At 35.4% G+C, this 21896-nt stretch overlaps 1 protein-coding gene across 1 annotated transcript in view; it reads right to left on the reverse strand.

Annotated features, from left to right (window-relative positions):
- Nucleotides 1-21896, reverse strand: part of col6a1 (collagen, type VI, alpha 1) — a 69559-nt gene that overhangs the window by 43091 nt on the left and 4572 nt on the right. Inside the window, exons 5-19 of the mRNA XM_087272944.1 lie at nucleotides 20433-20546; nucleotides 17421-17441; nucleotides 17297-17317; nucleotides 17167-17211; nucleotides 16953-17006; nucleotides 11793-11837; nucleotides 11656-11682; nucleotides 11483-11509; nucleotides 11344-11388; nucleotides 9163-9216; nucleotides 7385-7447; nucleotides 4658-4720; nucleotides 4045-4098; nucleotides 3903-3938; nucleotides 3751-3813 (exon numbers count right to left, since the gene is read on the reverse strand). Coding sequence (XP_087129070.1) covers nucleotides 3751-3813; nucleotides 3903-3938; nucleotides 4045-4098; nucleotides 4658-4720; nucleotides 7385-7447; nucleotides 9163-9216; nucleotides 11344-11388; nucleotides 11483-11509; nucleotides 11656-11682; nucleotides 11793-11837; nucleotides 16953-17006; nucleotides 17167-17211; nucleotides 17297-17317; nucleotides 17421-17441; nucleotides 20433-20546 — 732 coding nt within the window. The remainder of the gene's footprint in view (nucleotides 1-3750; nucleotides 3814-3902; nucleotides 3939-4044; nucleotides 4099-4657; nucleotides 4721-7384; nucleotides 7448-9162; nucleotides 9217-11343; nucleotides 11389-11482; nucleotides 11510-11655; nucleotides 11683-11792; nucleotides 11838-16952; nucleotides 17007-17166; nucleotides 17212-17296; nucleotides 17318-17420; nucleotides 17442-20432; nucleotides 20547-21896) is intronic.

Genomic DNA, 21896 nt, shown 5'->3' on the forward strand with positions numbered 1-21896 from the left:
CGACTGTATATTATTAGAGCTGATTTACTGCTGGATCTGTTTTTGTTTCAAAATTAAAGAACTTTTTACCATAAAATTTGACATAAACCTACAGTGAACCGGTATGTTGATGTACTTCTAACCAAAACTGAATATTGAGTAGGGGGTGGAGCTTTAGTTTGGTGCATCATTCTCTTTAGTCATTCCCAATATTGCGGCGAAAGGGGTGTGGTTAAGAATATTGTGGCTGAAGTGTCAAACTGATGTCAACAGAGAAGGACTGCCACTTTACATACATACACAAATGGCCAGCCTTGATTGAAGATTACCAAAACAGGTTTTTTCAGTGGATTCATTTGCACGAATTATTTATTCTCAGAAAGAATAACCAGCCTGAACTCATGAGAAAACGTAACTATTTTTAATTCAATTTACTCTCTATTGCAGTGGTTCTCAAAGTGGGGGTCGGGACCCCTTGAGGGGTCACGGAACAATGAAGGGGGGTCGCCTGGTTATTTCCAAAAATCTACTTATTATTATTATTAGGCCACAAGAATTACCATATTTTATCCATAACCAACTGAAGAGAAAAAAACAGTCGTTTATAGTTACTATAGTAGCTTATTTATTTGTTCTATTGGATTGCGACTACTGGGGTAAATACATTATATTAAAGACAGCAATAGCGTCAGATGCAGCAGATTGATTTTATAACACCAGGTTAAACTTTCTGGCCCATTTACAGCACTGACATACATAAAAAAATTAAACGAAGAATAGACTTTGGTCTATTGGTGTGTGTGTGTGTGTGTGTGCCATTGCATGCAAGTTTTCTGTATTTACAACCACCTCAGAGGATATTGGGGGTCGCAAGTCACTGGCATTGTTATTTTAGGGGTCGCGTGCTGAAAGTTTGGGAACCCCTGCTCTATAGCACAGCTGAGTTTGCTGCGGTAGGAGAAGCTGCATAAATCTTTTCTTCATTGAATAAATGACTTGCGCCTCAGAAGACAATGCCGGCATGCAATGAATGTGTGGTGGTGTTTGAAGGTGTAAGATGTGGAGTGCAGTCACTCTTGACAATTCTGGAGGTAATTAATATTATAATAACACTAATACTGAAATGTTTAAGGCGTTTAACTATGACCAAAGCAACATTTCAGATGTTTTAGAATGTGCTCAGCCTGCTGGTTTGTCAATTGACACACATTTTACCATCACATGTTCTCTTAAAACAAAACCACATACCATTTTTTCAAAAGTTCACGCTTAGCTGATGATCTATCAAAAGCTTGGTTGGTATACTCTCCCGAGAGAGAGCCCTGAGCTCAAGGTCTTCTCGAGCCGAGGGCTCTCTCCCGTTCGCAGAGCGAGAGGGGAGCTTGAGCTCAGGTGGATCTCAAAAACTCCCCGGCTGCAGTAGCTAAGGGAACACTTGAGAAAGAAGGGAGTTAGACAAGTGCCTGGTTTGCTAAATCTGTTATGTATTACGTACATCTTTGGATGGTGGGAGGAAACTATAGGGAACCCAAGGAAACCCACGCTAACACGGGGAGAATATACAAACTCCTCACAGAAACACCCACCGGCTTGGCAGGGTCATTAGGAATCATATGATTGGGAGATCTTGATTAGCTAATGCGAAACCAGCTGTGGTAGATCATAAGCATGTGATTCTCTTGAAATTAGTTTATAAATAAACCTCACTTCAAGAGTTCACATTTAGCTGATGATTGGTAATAAAGATTGGCATGCTGTTCCGGGAGAGAGCCCTGAGCTCATTAGATCCTCGAGCCCGGGGCTCCCACCCATTTGCAGGGCAAGAGAAGAGTTTGAGCTCAGGTAGATCTCAAGGACCCCTACCCCAAGGATTACTATGAGAGTGTGCTGTTGGTGTAATTTCACTATTCAGTTGCCTGTGGGAGAAATGACAAGGAATAAAAAACGGTAGAAAACGGTCAAACTACTTGCTCTACAAACAAGTGTTTACATGACTATACAGACCAAGTAGAATAGTTTAATAAGAAAATATCAGTTTGCAACATCAAACAGCAAAACGAGCAGTTTTTAACATCTAAAAATAAATGGAAGTAAATGAGACCGGAAGTCTCGAGCCAAAAAGATTTAAATGGCAGCGCCCGCTCGTACGCAAAGAATAAGGTGAATAGTGCTGATTTGTTTGAGTTCATTTACTTATGTCTCATGTTTTGGACTGTCGGAGAAACTGGAAGACCCGGGGGAAACCCACGCAACCACGGGGAGAACATGAACTCCGCACAGAAATGCCAACTGGCCGTGTAGAGACCCGAATCGGAGGCATTCTTGCTGTGAGGCAACAGTGCTAGCTACTAGGCCACCGTGCTGCCCTGTAGAGGAAAAGAGGAGAAGAGGCGGTGGAAGGGGGGATTCTTCAAGACGAATTTGACTAAGGTAAGATGCTTTGGTTATTTATACTAAGTTAGGAATCGTCTGATTGGTGGATCGTACATTAGCTTGATTCGGGCCAGCCATGTCAATCATAAGCACGTGATCCTCTTGAAATTAGTTTATAAATAATGCCGAGTTCAGACTGCATGATTTTTAAAGTAGTCGTGTCACAGATGTTTTCACACTGAATAACTATCTAAGCTAGCCTATTGTCACTGCTTTGTTTACACAGCAAGATGGATCAACAACAGGGGTATGACTTCAAACCCTGTATGACTTTAAAATAGGAAGAATTGCCGACAACTCTGTCCAAACTACATCTCGCAACAAAAAGCATGTAGTATTTCTTTTGCGATTAAGTACATAACGAGAAAGAAGCCTTTAATAGGTAGAAAATGTACATATTTGCTCACCTGGGTTTGAAGGGAGTTAGCAATTTCTGCTCAACGTTTTTTTTTTCGACCCGGTTGTGGTTTTGCTCAGATGACACGTCAAACAAACAAGTGTGCTCCTGCCAAATTTAAGTTAGTTTTTCCTCTATTTCTTGGGTTCAAATAAAATGAAAATGAGCACTTTTAACTTCAAACCAGCCTCCCGCTGGCCAGCAGGTAACCACACTAGTGGATGCTGCTCTCTTACTGGCTGTAGGTGATCGCGGACGTTATTTTCAGTCAAAACTCATTTCACACAGCATGATTTGAATCACCGACAGCTTCAGATATTTAGCACGCCAAATATCTCACGGGCATCGGCGACTCATCTGTGATTCTCTCAGATCGCGTTTTTGATAGTTCAAACTGTGTGATTGTCACTCGCGTGCACAAGCACTGATTTGCCTGTGATTTCTGCCATTTGTCGTCGATTTCTCAAAACCTGTCAGTAAGTCAAAATCACTTATTGCTCATACTGGAATTTGTTCAGTAAAAGTGTTTCTATCATAGTTTAAGTACATCTTTTCTTATTGAATAAAAGTTTTACTACTCAGTTATGCGCAGACATTTTTCAACTTATGCGATTCCATCAACCATTTTTTATATGCATATTCAAAATGCGCATAAAAATTGGTGGATGGAAACATAGCTAGTGGGTACCTGTGCTTTTGAACTTTTGAAAATGTTTAATTATGCAAAACTGTTAGCTAGTCTTTGCAGTGGGCGTTTACTTCTGAGTCTACAATCTGATTCAAACAGTGTCTTCTAAAGGAGGGGATCAAAATGATGATAAATGATTATAAAAATTTTCATAATATTATAAGTGGGCCTCAGAGAACAGTACATTTTGTTTTGCAAACTTAACAAATTTAACGCCAGCCGTGACATCTTTAAAACTGAAGGCTATACTCACAGGCTCGCCTCTGGGACCTCTGTTACCTCGAGACCCTTGTTCACCCTTCTCACCACCTTGGCCCTTTAACAGAGAAGAAAGTTTCTCACATTTATGCGCAGCTTAAAACACAACCATTGACACAGCAGAAGTAAATATAAATGTTTGGTTACTCTTTCTCCTCTTGGGCCATCTGGTCCTGGTGGTCCCTGGAAAAGAGTGCAGGAAATGGTTAGATAACACTCAAATCAGGCCTGACACACATTACTACATCGCATGTGTAGAAGTCTTTAAAAAAAGATTGAAAACACTTGCATCATCTCCTCTCTCGCCTTTATCGCCGTTAGCCCCACGAGGACCCCTGTCTCCCTAAAGAAAACAACAACAACAAAAAAATTGCAAATGCATCAGTGTCCTTTTACACTAGGAAACTCAAACAACTGTATATTATATTTTACCAGCAAAACAACAAAACAGGACCATGAACGGGTGTTTAAAGGTATAGTTCAGCTACAAAACATGTCATTTAAAAAAATACACACCATTTACTCATGCTGATGTTGTTGAAAACAGGTGACAGTAGCCATTGACTTCCATTGTAAGAAAAGCTATGGCTTGCATCAAATACTTGGCAACCAACATTTGTTAAAATATTTAATGTGAACATTCTGTACAATTACTGTATTTATTAGCCATTGACTTTGGTCAAATGTTAATATTTGTTTTATTCTGTAAACATATCTTCTAAAATACAAATATGTGATGCTCCACCAAATAACTCCACTTAACTCATCTAATGGTATAATTTACAAGTGGCCTCTTAATTTTTTCTCATAGTTGTAGCTTTGGAACTAATTTAGGGTTAAAAAAATGACAAAATTTGCATTTTTGGTTGAACTATCTTTTCAATAGATGATCAAAAACGCACCTTGGCCCCAGATGGTCCGTAGTTTCCAGGTCTTCCTGGCTCACCATCTCTGCCAGGATCTCCCTGAAAGCAACAAATGAAACCAATTTCAAGTTCAAAGATGTTTTATTAGTGGAAACTACTAATAAGATGGAAATATCACACAGTTTATTAGGTTAGGACTCAGCACTCAACATAAATGTAAGAAAATGGAGACTGTTGCTCAAGTCTCCAGCTTCTCAGATGTTTCCTCTGAGAATAAAATTTGACGTGGGCACAAAAATGCAATCGATTCTTAAACTGTGATATATATATATATATATATATATATATATATATATATATATATATATATATATATATATATATATATATATATATATACAGTATATAATGCAATTATGAATATATGAGACAAAATAATTAATCCTTGCTGAATAAATATATGAAAAAAAAAAAATCACAATAAATGGGTTTCTGAAATAATTCATCATGAAAAAAATAACAGTCAATTCGTATGTTATCACTCGATTGAATGGTCATCAGTGGTTGTCAGCTGACAGATATGGGTCAGTAGGGGCCTTCTGCGCCAACCGGTAGGCTTAGAAGGCTGTTATCATCTATCCACAAGGTTAATCAGCTATAGATCACATACGGGTGCGGCCGGAAGTTAACAAAAATTAGGTAGATTATTTATTAAATTTCCCATTAATTGTATTTTATTAATGTCTACCCCTACTCCAACCCTAAACCCAACCGTCACAGTAATGTAAAACAGATCTGGATCTGGAGTCTTTTTTTTAGTATATCTGTTTAATTATGTGGATGGATGATTTCAGCCTTCTGAGCCTACCAGTAGGTGCAGAAGGCCCCTACTGGCCCATATCTAGCAGCTGATAACCACTGATAATGCCCATTCAATCGAGTGATAATATAAATAAAAAATTATCTCCCAATAAATGATTTTATTTTCTGTTGCTTTTAAAAATATATTGTAATCTTGCCTCTTTTAATCTTTAATTCTAAACTTTACATCTTGTAATTTTAACTTTTAAAGGCATAATAAAATCCAATGATCTTGCTGAGAAAAGTTTCAAACTAAGCTCTGATTTTCCAAAATGACAAAGTCTTTAATGACACATTTTCCCATATTTCAATGGGATCTTTATACATATACAGTTGAAGTCAAAATTATTAGCCCCCGTTTATTTTTTCCTCAATTTCTGTTTAACGGAGAGAATATATTTTAAACAAATTTCCAAACATAGTTTTAATAACTCATTTCTAATAACTGACTTATTTTATCTTTGCCATGATGACAGTAAATAATATTTTACTAGATATTTTTCAGGACACTTCTATACAGCTTAAAGTGACATTTAAAGGCTTAACTAGGTTAATTAGCTTAACTAGGCAGGTTAGGGTAATTAGGCAAGTTGTTGTACAATGATGGTTTGTTCTGTTGACTAAATAGCTGAAAAGGGCTAATAATTTTGTCCCTAAAATGGCTTTAAAAAAAATTTTTAACTGCTTTTATTTTAGCCGAAATAAAACAAATAAGACTTTCTCAGTAGATAATATATTATCAGACATACTGTGACAGTTTCTGTGCTCTTTTCAACATAATTTGGCAAATATTTGAAAAAAAAAAAAAATTCAAAGGGGGGCTAATAATTCTGACTTTAACTGTATATCTCATCAACTGCACAGGATTTGTAATTTTACTCAACTCAATTTATTTATAAGAACTTTCAACATCACACGTGGAACCAAAATGCTGTAGAGAAAAAAGAAAACTATAGAAAAGAAACTGAAAAAACATAAAAGAGGTTAGATTACAAGACATTTTTAAAAGCAACAGAAAACTAAATAATTTATTCAGAAAATATTTTACTTAATTATTTAAGAAACCCATTTACTATTTTATTAAATTTTTAAGTTATTCATAAAAAAAATGTATTTAGTAAGTATTAAATGAATTGTCTCATATATTCATAATTGCATCCTTAAACTCTCACAGTTTAGGAATAGATCCCATTTTTGTGTCAGCGTCAAATAAAATTTACAAAAAGTGATTTAATATACCAAAAAAGCAAGTAAACATTAACTTAAATAGTTCAGAGAGCTTTAGTGAAAATTAAAGGTCAAATTATGGGTAAAGAAATTTTCCATCGTCATTCAGATTAACAGATATGTATTAATTGTATGGCATATGAAGTATAAAGAAAATAAATGAAAATTAATTTGTATGTTTAGGCTAGACTATGATTCTTAAACACAGCCATTATCACCAATAAAGGATTATTGCTCTAAATAAGCCATCATTTAAAAATTATAGTTTTAATAAATGTTTTTATTAAAGATATATATATATAGTTTTTTTGTTTTTTTTTACAATTTTCGATGCTTAAAAATGTTAAAACCTCAAAATGACTAATTCAACTAAGCAAAAAAATCCTAGATATTGGTATATTGCTATTCATACAGAGAATTATTCATGCTCATGATCCAAATATTTCAAATTTAAATAAATTTAATTTATTTCTATAGCGCTTTTACAATGTAGATTGCGTCAAAGCAGCTTAACATAGATGATTAGTGAACTGAAACTTTCAGTCCAGTTTTCAGAGTTGAAGTTCAGTTTAGTTCAGTTCAGTGCAATATAAACATCACTGCTGAAAGCCCAAACACTGAAGAAATATCCAAATGCATATTTTACTCAAACACAGACTCGTTCTCATCTCTTACTCGTTCTCCTTTGCGTCCATATTGTCCGGGGTCTCCTTTAGGCCCTGATTCTCCTTGCAAACCCTACCAGATGAGAAAAAAAACAGCTTTATTTATGAACAAAGTAACATACAACCTTAAAACCCTACTTTTCTTCAAGCCTATCCTTAAGCACAGAATATAAACACTCTGCAGAGTTCTGAGAGCAGCTTGGATGTCAAATTTGGTAAATGTTTGGCTGCAGGAGAGGCAAACATCCCCTGTCCTGCTCTCCAGATGCAGACTGAGTGGAAACAGACGCTCGTAAATGAGATTGACACATGGCTCAGCCAATGAACAGCCACCCAAGGGATGGGACCCTACAGAGATCTACATTGAAGTGGCATTTTATAGGACAATAGGATGCGTCTTGTCAGCCAATTAGTTTGTTTGTAAACGTATGGATCTTGATACACTCTGGATCAACAGAAGCTGGAATGCATCTGGATCAAAGTCATATGATTTGAACATGCACAGTTTAGCCCCCGGTTGATATATGCAGTAGTGGGAGAGTCCATAAACATGAAAAACACCCCAGTAAATGAGTACAGTCGCAAGCGTAAAACCTGGGGAAGATGTTAAGTGTGTGTATGCTCAAAAGATCGATTTTGTGTACAGTACATGCAAATGTTTTCAGAAATTTTTAAAATACTTTTTGCATTGCAACCTGCATAAAAAGTTTACTTTAAAAATTTCAAGTAGCAAATTTATATTGACAAAATGAGCACACGGCGGGGAAAATAGGTATTGAGCACGTCACGCTTTTTCCTGGGAATAATATTTCCAAAGGAACTGCTGACATGGAATTGAACCAGATTTTGGTAAAACCCAAACAATACACACATAAACATAAAACAAAACAATCAGATTTTTTTATGTGTAATAACAATGAAATGGCACAAGGAGAAAGTAATAAAGTACTAAAATGTATTTCAAGAGTTCACACTTAGCTGATGATTGATTATAAGCAAGTTTGGCATGCTGTCCCGGGAGAGAGCCCTGAGCCCAAAGGTTCTTGAGCCCTGGGCTCCCTCCCGTTTGGAGGGCGACAACTCCCCATTGATAAAAACTGATGACTAAAAATTGAATGCTATTAAAAGATATGCTGCATAGTGAGAGATTAGCTGTAGTGCAAAATTTTAATTTATCAATTTACTTGTTGTGCATGTTTTTGGAATGTGGGAGGAAACCGTAGGACCCGGGGAAAACCCACGCAAGCACAGGAAGAACATGCAAACTACACACAGAAACGACCACCAGCCTGTTAAAGGTCTAGAACCGGTGACGTTCTTGCTGTGAGGCGACAGTGCTAATCACTGGGCCACCGTGCTGCTCCATGGAGGGAAAGGTGAAAAGGTAGGGGTGGAAGGGGGGATTCTTCAAATCGAAGATGACTGTAGTGAAAAAACCCTGGCTCTTTATAATGGGTTAGGAATGGCCCGATTGGTGGATCATGCATGCTAATGCAGAACCAGCCGCGTTCAATCATAATCACGTGCTCCTCTCGAAATTAGTTTATGAATAAACTTCACTTAATACTTTATATAAAAGGTTTTTTTTTTTTTTTGGTGATGGCAGCTTAAAGACGCCTCTCATATGGAGAATAAAGTCACGTGCATTGCTCAGATGTGAGTTGCTCAGACATATCATAGGAAAATACTTTCAAACAACACACCTTTGCTTTATATAGACACAGTGATATCTCAGATTCAGACTAATTTCATTTCTACTTGACTTCATTAGGTAACAGTAATACTCACATCTGGCCCTGGTGACCCTTTACAGCCTGGAAGTCCAGGGAATCCCGGCTCGCCCTATGAAATATAATACAAACACACAAAACGTAAACACTCTTCTTCATGGTGGCAGTCAAACGCAGTGTGGAGTCAAACACCCTGAACTGCATGTAATCAACTCCAGGGTGACATCATCACGCCAACAAAAGTGAAGAAATATACTGAGGAAAAAAGCCAGACCGAGTGAAAAAGAGACCGAAAATAACAAGAAAATGAGATGATCTTTGAATGAAGACGGAGTGATTTGTTAAATGGAACATTACAGTACATGTTGAGAACTAATTGAGGACAAAGATGAAGAAAATAAAGCAGAAATGGAATAAAGTGTCAGACAGACAACTGATATAATCATGCAACAGTTTATGCATCTATTGTTTATCTGCTGTTAACCTGAAATCTGACACAGGGCATCAGAGAAAGCAGCACAGGAAGAAGAGAAAGAAAAAAGGTCAGATGTTAAAGTAATTCATTAAATAATGTATGATAGGAGTATGTTTCACCTCAAAATTAGGAATTTATTCAGTGTTGAGTCATTTCAAACCTATTTAGCTTTCGAAAAATAAAAAAGAAGATATTTTGCAGAATGTTGAGGCTGGTCTTTTTTTGCTGACTTCTGGTGTAATGGAACTGATGTTTGTTTTATAAATTTACAGTGCAGGTGTTTCGGTTTGGTACATTAATAAATGCAGTGTTGTCCCAAAACAAATCAAGTTAATTGATTTTGACAAATTTAAGTGATTGAACATGTCACAATTAAGCTGCCCCAAAGAAAACTCAAGGATTGTGTTGTTTCAGCTCATTCTAAATATATTTTTTGAGTGTAAACAAAGACTAAAAATGCAGAACTTTATGTAATTTGAAAATTACACGTAGATGTTCTTTTTAAAACTACCAATATGTTTACATGCAATAACTTTTCTTTTAAATTTGGAGGATAAAATGACAACTGGTCAAATTAACAGAATTTAAAGATTTCATCTCTTTTTTTTTACTTTTTCATTCATTCATTCATTTATTTTCTGCCACTTTTCCGGGGCCAGGTCACAGAGGCAGCAGTCTTTTGAGAGAACCCTAGACTTCCCTTTCCCCAGACACTTCCTCCAGCTCCTCCGGGGGGATCCCGAGGTGTTACCAGGCCAGCCAAGAGACATAGTCCCTCCAGCGAGTCCTGGGTCTTCCCCGAGGCCTCCTCCCGGTGGGACATGCCTGGAACACCTCCCTAGGTAGGCGTCCAGGAGTCATCCGAAAACAGATTTTCCGAGCCACCTCAGCTGACTTCTCTCGATATTTGAATTGCTTTGAATTTTAAAGTCATAATTTAAATGTGTTATGCCATAATTTCAACTTTACATATTGGCTATAAAATATAAATGCATAATTTCAACTTTAAGTCTTATAATTATATCTTTTGGAGGCATAATTTCCATTTAATGTCGTATTTTTGACATTTTATTTTCATAATTTTGACTTTTAATAACATGATTTCAAATAGTTAGTCATAATTTAGACTTTTAATTGAATAATTATGCTATTTAAAATCATAATTTAGACTTTTTTCATTCTTATATCATTAAAATAAGCCTCCATACTGCACTCAGAAAATTAGGTAACACTTTATTTTGAAGGTCCATTTGAGTATTAGAAGACTATTTGTTAATATTCAACAGGCATTTAACTGACTATAAGAAACTTTGCAAGTGCATGTCAACTTACACTAACCCTAACCCCAACCTTATAGTCTATTTAAAATAATGAGAATTAGTTGGCATGTAGATGCAATTTACAACTTAAATTCAACAAACAAACCATCAAAATAAAGTGTGACCAAAAATTATTTTTGCTGCTTGTTCAAATTACTTATTTAAAATAAGCCGAAATGACAAAGTTCATTATTTTTTTGGCACAACTTAATTGTTTTGGGTTCAATCCACTTAAATATATTAAAACAATTACGTAAACCTAATCAATTTGCATTGGGACAACATATAAGGCACTGTGTAGAGCCCAGCATTTTTTGGTTTACAGTGTGTGTATTAATAAAAAAAGTAAAATGTGATTTTTTTATGCAGATCTGAACTTTATGAAAGCATCATATTGGGGTGAACTATCCCTTCAAAGTGCTGTTTTTGTGCCATCAGCACTCACCTTACGTCCATCCGTGCCATCGAGACCATGATGACCTTTGTCTCCCTAAAAATAGCATTAGAATTCAATTCAACATGATAAAAACACAGGCATGACTACATAATAATAATATTTAAAAAAATGACAATAACAAGCTCACCTTGAAGCCTTTATGACCTCTCTCTCCCTGCAGATCAAACAAAACTCTATTAGCGGTGCAGTTCCAGAAAGAAATACTGTACAATATCAAATAATTGACTGCAGGCAGACTCCACGAACGTGCTTTTGACAAAAATTTCCTTCGAATCAGCAAGAAAGCTCTTTGGCGTTTACCTTATCACCTTTTATTCCCTGGTCTCCCTGTAAAGAAAAGAAAAACAGTATAGATTATCATTTCAGCAGAAGAGCACAAATCAACGTGAATATAAACACAATGTAAATATTTATGAAAGCGAGAGCGGAAGACGAACCTTCATTCCTTGGTAACCGACTGGACCGGGATCACCAGGATTTCCCTAATAGGAGAAGAAGAAACGTAAGACAAAATGCCAAAACATTTTCTGCTTGATTTATGGATTAAGCAGAGAAATGTTTAGCCGGCATATTCACAGACCTAAGAGGAAGATTAAACAGGGATAAAATTGAACAAATAGCATGTTTAGGTAAAATGTGAAAACTATTAGCCCCCTGTGATCTTTTTCAAATGTTTCCCGAATTATGTTTAACAGAGCAAGCAATTTTTCACAGTATTTCCTATAATATTTTTTCTTCTGGAAAAAGTCTTATTTGACTCAGTCTTATTTTATATTTTAAGGTCAATATTATTAGCCCCCTTAAGCAATATTTTTGTTTGATTGTCTACAAACAAACCAACATTATACAATGATTTGCCAAACTACTCTAACCTGCCTAATAAACCTACAATCACTGGCCACTTTATTAGGTACACCTAGTACAAGATTGGACCCACTTTTGCTTTCAGAACTGCTTTAATCCTGCATAGATTCAACAAGGTACTGGAAATATTCCTCAGAGATTAACATGATAGATTCACACAGCTGCAGATTTGTCAGCAGCACATGCATGATGCGAATCTCCTGTTCCATCACATCCAAAAGGTGCTCTATTGGATTGAGTTTTGGTGACTGTGGAGGCCATTTGAGTACAGTGAACTCATTGTCATGTTCAAGAAACTAGTCTGACATGATTCAATTTTTATGACATGGTGTGTTATCCTGCTGGAAGTAGCCATCAGAAGATGGGTACACTGTGGTCATAAAAAGATGGACATGGTCAGCAACAATACTCAGGTAGGCTGTGGTGTTGACCAATGCTCAATTGGTACTAATGGGCCCAAAGTGTGCCGAGAAAATATCCTCCACCCATTACACCACCACCACCTGCAGCCTGAACCATTGATATCATGCAGGACGGATCCATGCTTTCATGTTGTTAATGCCAAATTCTGACCCTATCATCCAAATGTTGCAGCAGAAATCGAGACTCATCAGATCAGGCAACGTTTTTCCAATCTTCTATGGTCCAATTTTGGTAAGTCTGTGTGAATTATAGCCTGAATTTCCTGTTTTTAGCTAAAATGAGTGGCACCTGATGTGGTCCTATGCTGCTGTAGCCCCGGCTTTTCTGATAGAAGATGTATGTTCTGCATACCTCAGTTGTAATGAGTGGTTATTTGAGTTACTGTTGCATTTCTATCAGCTGGAACCAGTCTGGCCATTCTCCTCTGGCATCAACAAAGCATTTGCACCCACAGAACTGCTGCTTACTGGATATTTTCTTTTCGACTGACCATTTTCTGTAAACCCTAGATATGGTTGTACGTGAAAACCCCAGTAGATCAGCAGTTTCTGAAATACTCAGACCAGCCCGTCTGTCACCACCAACCATGCCACGTTCAAAATCACTTAAATCACTTTTCTTCCCCATTCTGATGCTCAGTTTGAACTGCAGCAGATCATCTTCTTGATCATGTCTACACGCCTAAATGCATCGAGTTGCTGTCATGTGATTGGCTGATTAGAAATTTGCATTAACAAGCAGTTGAACAGGTGTACCTAATAAAGTGGCCAGTGAGTATATAATGTAAACCTGATACAAATATAATATAACACAAACCTTGCACAACAGCATCAGGCTTGAATTCTTTATAAAAAAAAAAAAACGCCTATTAAGTGGATCAATAATAAAGTGTCTGGTGTGTGTAAGATTTTTCAATAAACTCATTACTTCATCTCCTGCTTCGGCTCCTCTCTGGCTTTCTCAGTCAACTGATATACTGATAGGAGACTGTTAATTCAGTTGAATACTGGTTAACAGGTTTGGGTACTGGGTGGCCCTGCAGGCTTGTTGTTTGGATACCCAGAGAAACAAACATTTTCTTTCAGGATCTGACACCCGGGGCTAGATCCTATTTATCTGGCCTGGAGAGTGTGCTCTAACACTAGTGAAATATTATGTACTGTCACTATGGCAAAGATAAAAGAAACAAGTTAATAGAAATTAGTTATTAAAGCTATTATGTTTAGCAATGCGTTGAGAAAAATCTTAAATATACATGAGGGCTAATAATTCTGGCTTCAGCTGTGTGCTGTAATTATTGTTTTGTCTACACAATCAGCAGAACAGAATAGCTGGAGCTTTAATAGCTCAGCTGGATGTTTTCCAATGTGTGCGCTTGTTTTATGATACTTGTGAGGGCCACATTTCTGAAAACATCCTTGCAAACATAGTAAAACTGCATGCATGTGGCAGACAGGAAGTCCAGAGAAAAATCTGATTTTGACAGATCGTTGAAATCGTAACAGCTGCAAAAAGATGAAAGCGGCCGGACGTGGAGGTCAGCCGAAGGTTTTGCTTTGATTGGACGATCAACAAAAAGGAGACACATGGAACATTTATGAGACACAATGAGCTCATAGCCATGTGAGAACTATTAACTGGCATATTAATAAGCGCTGTTTACCTGACAGATGTATATTTGGACGTCATTCTTAATGTATGTCAGATGTAAAATGCATGTTTTCACTGGTTATTTGGAAAACAACTTTAACGTAATCAACACAAACAGCTATTCTAGACTCAATACGATATATAAGTTGTAGTGACGGCACCATATTTCTATTAACATAAATTACATTAACATTAAAATGAAATATAATTGACATTAATATAAAGTGATTCATTTTTTGCTTATTTCATCAGTCGAAAATTCTTTATTTTTCAAATTCACTTTCAATGCTAACAATATATACATTTTTTCCAAGGAAATGATTTGTTCATGCCTTAAAATGTACACTACTTCATGGAATTATGAATATGAAACTTACACACTAGTTAATACATACTGTTTCTTATGATATATGATATTTTATAATATGATGTAATTCATTCATTTTCCTTCGGCTTAGTCCCTTATTTATTAGGGGTCGCCACAGCGGAATGAACCGCCAACTTTTCCAGCATATGTTTTACACAGCGGATGCCCTTCCAGCCGCAACCTAGTACTGGAAGGTATAATATGATATAAAACAAGTTATACGATAAAATATAAGTAAATTACTTAATAAAAGAGTTTATTTGACTTATAAATTAACCATTTTCTATTTGGATAAATATCAAGATAAAGTGTTTGGGTATTATTACTTTTTCATATTTGCTTTTTAGCTAGATCTGGCAATACTAATGAGTTAAGACATACCGTTTCCTATGATATATTAGATATAATATGATATAATACAGGTTATATGATATAATTTAAGTAAATTACTTAATAAAAATAGTTAACTTATAAATTAGCAATTTTCTATGTGGTTAAATTTCCAGATATAATGTTTGGGTATCATGTAGTTTAGCTTTTTTTTTAGCTAAATCTGGAAACACTAATTAAGACACTAGTTAAGACATCCGGTTTCCTATGATATAATATAATGTTAATTCATTCATTCATTTTCCTTCGACTTAGTTTCTTATTTATCAGGAGTCGCCACAGCGGAATGAACCGCCAACTTTTTCAGCATATGTTTTACACAGCGGATCCCCTTCCAGCAGCAACCCAGTACTGGGTAGAATGATATAATATAAGTAATATCATAAAATATGAGTAAAGTACTTAATAAAATAGTTTTCTTAACTTATTAATTAACCATTTTGATTTTTTGATTCAATCTAAAGTGTTTGGGTATTATAACTTTTTTTCATATTTGCTTTTTAGCTAGATCTGGCAACACTAATGAGTTAAGACATATCGTTTTCTATGATTTAAATTATATAAGTTATACAATATAAGTAAAATACTTAATAAAAACTGTTTACTTATACTTTATTAACAAATTACCCATTTTCTATGTGGTTACATTTCAAGATAAAGTGTTTGAAAATCATTAATTTATTGGTATTTGCTTTTTTTATAGCTAGATCTGGCAACACTTGCACGTTAAGACATACCATTTACTATTATATATATATGATAGAATATAATATAAGTTATTTGATATAAGTAAATTACTTAATAAAACAGTTTACTTTCACTTTACTTCTAAATTAACTGTTTTCTACAAGGTTAGATTTCAAGATAAAGTGTTTGGGTATCATGGCTTTTTTATATCTGCTTTTTTAGCTAGACCTGACAACATTAATGAATTAAGACGTAGCCTTTTCTATGATATCTTGCATCAGTTAGTCAGTTTGATGTGTTAGAATAATTAGGGATCCGCAGAATATTTAGCTACCAAAGATTTTTGGTCGGAAACTGATTGGACGATCAAAATATGCCAAAGAAAAACAGTCAAACATATGAGGGAATAAATTAAATTTTTAACGTTTAAATTATCTCAGTATTTAGCTCATGTACATGTATACCAGGGGGGCCTAAACTCGATCCTGGATGGCCGGTATCCTGCAGACTTTAGTTCCAACCTAATTTAGACACACCTGAACCAGCTAATCAAGCTCTTTCTAGGTATACTAGAAACTTCCAGCCGGGTGTGTTGAAGGAAGTTAGCGCTACACTATGCAGGACACCGGCCTTTCAGGACTGAGATTAGGCAACCCTATCGTATACTCATCTATACTTGAACCACACATGCTCCCCCAAACAAGTAAGTCCACTCAAATAATGTGCCGACAGGATATTTCTGGGTTCAGAGTGCATTCCAGGATGTTTAGTACTCGTTTTCATTTCGGTGTGACCTAAGAATAATAATGCATTTCACCTCTGACACTTAACAGTAATTAACACCACTAGCCATTGACCCAAATGATAATGTTTTACAAATGTTACACAAACTCTGCTCTCTATCAGTAAATCAGTCTCAAACAGTGAAGTAACCACATCAGAGAGAAACACTTTAAACATCATTTTGAGTCTGTTGAGTAATTATAGTTATCATAAATGAATGGAAAGAACTGTGGGAAATGCACAATATTCTTCAAACACATTCATGCGCGTTTGCTTGTGATAACATTAATGCTCACGTAAATGTCTGGCATTACAACTGAACACTAAGAGGATCAGAAAAAGAGTGGTGAATGTGTAAAATGTCAGATGTCTGCCTACAAAAACCTACTATCAGTACTGACAGGATGTTTATCTAGCAAACAGCATACTGTACCTGAGCCCCAAAGTCTCCTTTTTCTCCTGGCATGCCTGGTCTCCCGGTCTCTCCCTGCAGGAAAAGGAAAGGTTAGGTAGAAGTTCTCTGAACATGCTGAGAGTGGATTAAACATGAATGCGTGTAATGTTTCACTGAGATCAACAGGTGGTTTCCATGTACATGAAGGGAGAGGCAAAATAAAGTCATAAAAATATATTTTATTAATACTTACCCTTTGACCTGGATCTCCAGGGGGTCCTTGAGGGCCTCCTTCAGCCTGCAGTGTGGCAAAATGCATAAAGCCATTAGAAACCATTAGAAATCAATATTTATGAATAGGTTAGGAAAGAAATTTTACTTACGATGCAGTCAAAGGAGCAGCACTGAAGGAGAGATTGATCGAGAAGACAAAGTTAATATATCACGGTACAAAATAAAAGCTATTATGGTATATAAATGTGCAAAAGCTATGGATAGGACACATACCACATCCTTTGTTTCGTTTGTCTGTAATAAAAAGCAAAAAAATGGTAAGAAGACAGTATTTTAATGTCAAACATCTTAATTAAAATATCTGCAATAACTGATAGATGACTGATAAAGAATGTTCACTGGGTTGGAAATCATGTAGTAATAAGAATCTATTAATAGATTTATACAGCTTTGAGTCTATAAACTAAAATATTTGACAAAATTTGATTTAAAAAGTTGGAGTACTGTACAAACTCTTCTGGTTTGATAAAAAAATACAGCATTTTGTTAATATTTTACTTTAATTAACTGTTTTTTAAAGCTAGTTTATTTTTAATTTATGTTCAAATATTATTTATCTAATTTAAATGTCATATAAATTTCAGCGTCATGTATTACTTAAATTACTTAATTATTAAAATAGTTCTTTGATGAACAGAAAGCTCAGAAGACATACAGTACAAATGTTTGGTAACATTAACAAATTGTTGTTACTTTCGATCAATTGAACGCATCCTAATTAAATAAGGGACATTCTACCAAAAAAGTACGTTTCACTTATAAAAAAACGTGACATGGCCTGACCTTTAAAAGGATGATCCACTATGAAATCATATTTTAAACTTTAGTTGTTGTGTAACATAGCTGTGTGAACATAAACAACATCTCTAAATGTAATACGCTCAAAGTTCAATGCAAAGGGAGACATTGGCTTTTACAGAGTTAGCTTAGTGAACGAAGTTTGGGGACTACAAAAAAATACACAAGGGACGTGGCCAGATGCGCTGTTATAGCAGAAATCCTTCCTGGTTACATGAAGCTGATCCGCAAATTACAGCCACCTATGTTAGCTGACCAATCAGAGCCTCTTGAGGGCGGGCTTTCAGAGGAACTAGGAAATATGCCAGTCGATTTCATGTTAGCTGAGTAGGAGTATATAATTAAAGTAAAATATATGAACAAATAACTTGATTTTCTACAAACAAAGCATGAGCACACGTTACTTTGCACCCCATAAACACAACCAAGCCTTAAAAAATACACTGGACCTCCACTTTAAGCTTGTCGTCCTCAATGAAATCATACAAAAACAAGCATAAAATCATACAATTCAATGACAGAATGCATTCTTGATCACCGTCAGCTTTATCTCCGTCAAATGATGTCACTTCCAAGTCCTTACCTTAAACATGTATTGCGCTATTGTATGTTAAATTTAATTCAATTGTGACCGGACAGACAGAAACATGGGGACATATGTAAATGTTTTTGTTTTATATATTTTTAGTATTTATTTGTTGAATTTTTTTATAATTTCACATTTTTAATCAGTTGATGTGAATGAAAACAACGTAAACTTGCTATTTCTAAAGTATTTTTTTTCTAAATAACAGTTTTTAGCATAACAAAGCTATTAAAGCTGCAGGTTCCATTGGAATAAGGACAAGGACATTGAAAGGGTTTGTACAAGTGGTGTAGTCGGAGCTATTCGCACATATACTCTGTGTCCCCACTTTTTTCCATGAGCTGTTTGGGCATTACGACTTCTGAGGATAGGATCAATAATTGCACATACCCTCGGTATACTTGTTTTGCTGATTAGACTTCCCCAATTTATGTTTATTCGCCTCCCCTTTAACTGTATAACAAATTCAACAAATCCTAATTTGTTGCAATTGGTGCAGTGTTGTTTAATTTGCATCATTCCCTGCCCCCTGACAACCGCAGCAGCTGTGAGAATTTCGTGAGAGTTTTTCGAAGATCACAACTAAATGATGTCTCGCTGAAACGTTATATATGTAAATATATGTAAATATTGGTTGTTACCACAGCTTAATATACTCAGCCAATCTCCGGGTCTGCTGGGGGCACTATTAGCTATGCATAAATCATTGAATATGATTAGCATTTCACTTAAAATAAACAAATTTGTTTAAATATTTTTCATTTTTAAATGGATAGTTCACCACAAAAAAATAAAAATAAAAGAAACTTGTCAGAATTTAATCAACCTTTACTTGTTCTAAACCGGTTTGTCTTTTTTACTCTGTTGAACACAAAATATATTTTGAAGAAAGTTGGAAACCTGTAACCATTGACTTTCATAATATCTGTTTTTCATTTGGTGGAAGTCAATAGTTACAGGTAACTTATGTTTATATATATAAACATAACATATACATTTAAATGATGTTTAACAGAGCAAGAACATTTTCACAGTATAATATTTTTTCTTCTGGAGAAAGTCTTATTTGTTTTATTTTGGCTAGAATAAAAGCAGTTTTTAATTCTTTAAAAACCATTTTAAGGTCAAAATTATTAGCCCCTTTAAGCTATATGTTTTTCTGTAGTCTGCAAAACAAACCACTGTTATACAATAACTTGCCTAATTACCCTAACCTGCCTAGTTAACCTAATTAACCTAGTTAGGCCTTTAAAATTCACCTTAAGCTGTATAGAAGTGTCTTGAAAAATATCTAATCAAATATTATTTACTGTCATCATAGCAAAGATAAAATAAATCAGTTATTAGAAATTAGTTCTTAAAACTATTATGTTTAGAAATGTGTTGAAACAATCTTCCCTCTATTAAACAGAAATTGGGGAAATAAATAAACAGGGGGGCTAATTATTTAGGAGGGCTAATAAATAGATAAATAATAAATAAATAACAGAACAACTCACAGAAATCGACCATCAGTCTATTTTAGAAATTTTGGGATGAGATACTTTTTATTCACTGTATTTATGTTTTTATTTCAGGGACAGATCATGTACGTTTCTGTTAGAATGTCCCATTAGAATGTTGAAATTTTTCATATGAATAATAGTTTATAAAGCCCAATGTACTGTCTGTCCATGTTATGCGTTTCTCGATATCATTTTCTCATGCAATTTTAAAAGAAGTGTCCTTTCTTTTCTTTAGGCAATTTTATTTGGTATGTGCTTAGGTCAGTCCGACTCATAAATCCGCAGGGAAACCGCATAAACATGCTTACTGTGGTGAGTTTGCATTATGACACTCACAATCATGTGGATGATGGAGCGTATAGTGCTCATTTGTGTGGAGCGGGAGTTGTCTGCAGCGGTGAAGTTCTGTCTGTAGTTTATATCTGTGGCAATGACAGACAGTCTGGTGTCCTGGGAAGAAGGGATGAAAGAAAAGCAAAACATTATTGGTTGCCTAAATACATCTGCATGAGAATGAAATGTCAAATGAAAAACATTACATGTAGTTTTGTGTGGCCATACACAATGCTGCTAACTTAAATAGGAAACAAAATGTGGGATTTACTGCTAAGTGACACTTTTATATTGTTTACTTGCTATTAAGGGTTTCAAATAAAAATCTAATAGCTTTTTCAAACAATAAAATGCATAAACCATGCTAAATTTGTAGTTGTTGGTTCTTTCCTAGAAGCACTTGATTTTTAGGAACTATGAGCTTATTTTTATGTACATTTTTATTACATGTATTTTTTCTAGGGCTGTCAAATGATTTAAAAAAAATTAATGTAATTGATCACATTTTTTTTTCTTATAAATCAGGATTAATCACGAAACGCCATATTTATTTACATATTTACGCCATTTGAATTTCAAAACAATCAATGCCAATAACAAACAAAAATGATTTCCATGTTGGATTCTAAGTGGACTACACAGACAAACACACTCACACACTCACACACAGACAACGCGTGCAGTACAGCAGACCCGGTGAGCGAGGGATCCCTTCAGATTAATCAACACGCATGATCGCGTTCATCAAGTTTGCTTAAACTAAGCATTCTAAAGTATGGCTGTATTTTACAAGCAAGGATTCTGACAGCAACGTGAAGCAGACGCTTTACAAAAGTTGACCGTGAGGGAGGGGGTGGGTGTAGCAGATGAAAGTGAAGACCGGGGGGTTCGCTCACTATTCTGCAGCCCAAGGCGGCCACCTAGGTCGCCTCTATGCATGCACCATACCTGAACACACGTCGGCCACAACAGGAAGTTTTTGCGTTATTTTTTTAAGCATTAAATATTTAAAATTAACCACGTGCATTAACACGCAAATTTTGACAGCCCTAATTTTTTTATTTAATTTAATAACAACATTTTAATATGGACACCCTGAGATAAATAGCGTAACAACTACATTTAGATTTTTGTAAGCTTCGAAATACGTATATTTGTGATTTATTGTTGTCTGAGTATCTAAGGCACAGGCTGTAAAGGCTCCGCCCTCTTCTGGAAAGTGGGGCGTGTAGCAGCGGCTCATTTGCATTTAAAGAGAGACGCACCAAAATAGCATGTTTTTGCTTCCATCTAAAAACACACATTTGCAGCATGGAATAATAAATAATTAGTGAGATATTTTGAGCTTCAAAGACAACTGATAATGATAGAATATATTGTCCAAAACATAACAGGACCCCTTTTTGTGTATTACACATTTTAAAAATGTAATTTTATTTATTATAACTTTATTTTGCCAGGAAAGAC

This window comes from Danio rerio, chromosome 11 (genome assembly GCF_052040795.2).
Source record: "Danio rerio strain M-AB ecotype USA chromosome 11, GRCz13ab, whole genome shotgun sequence".
NCBI lineage: Eukaryota > Metazoa > Chordata > Actinopteri > Cypriniformes > Danionidae > Danio > Danio rerio.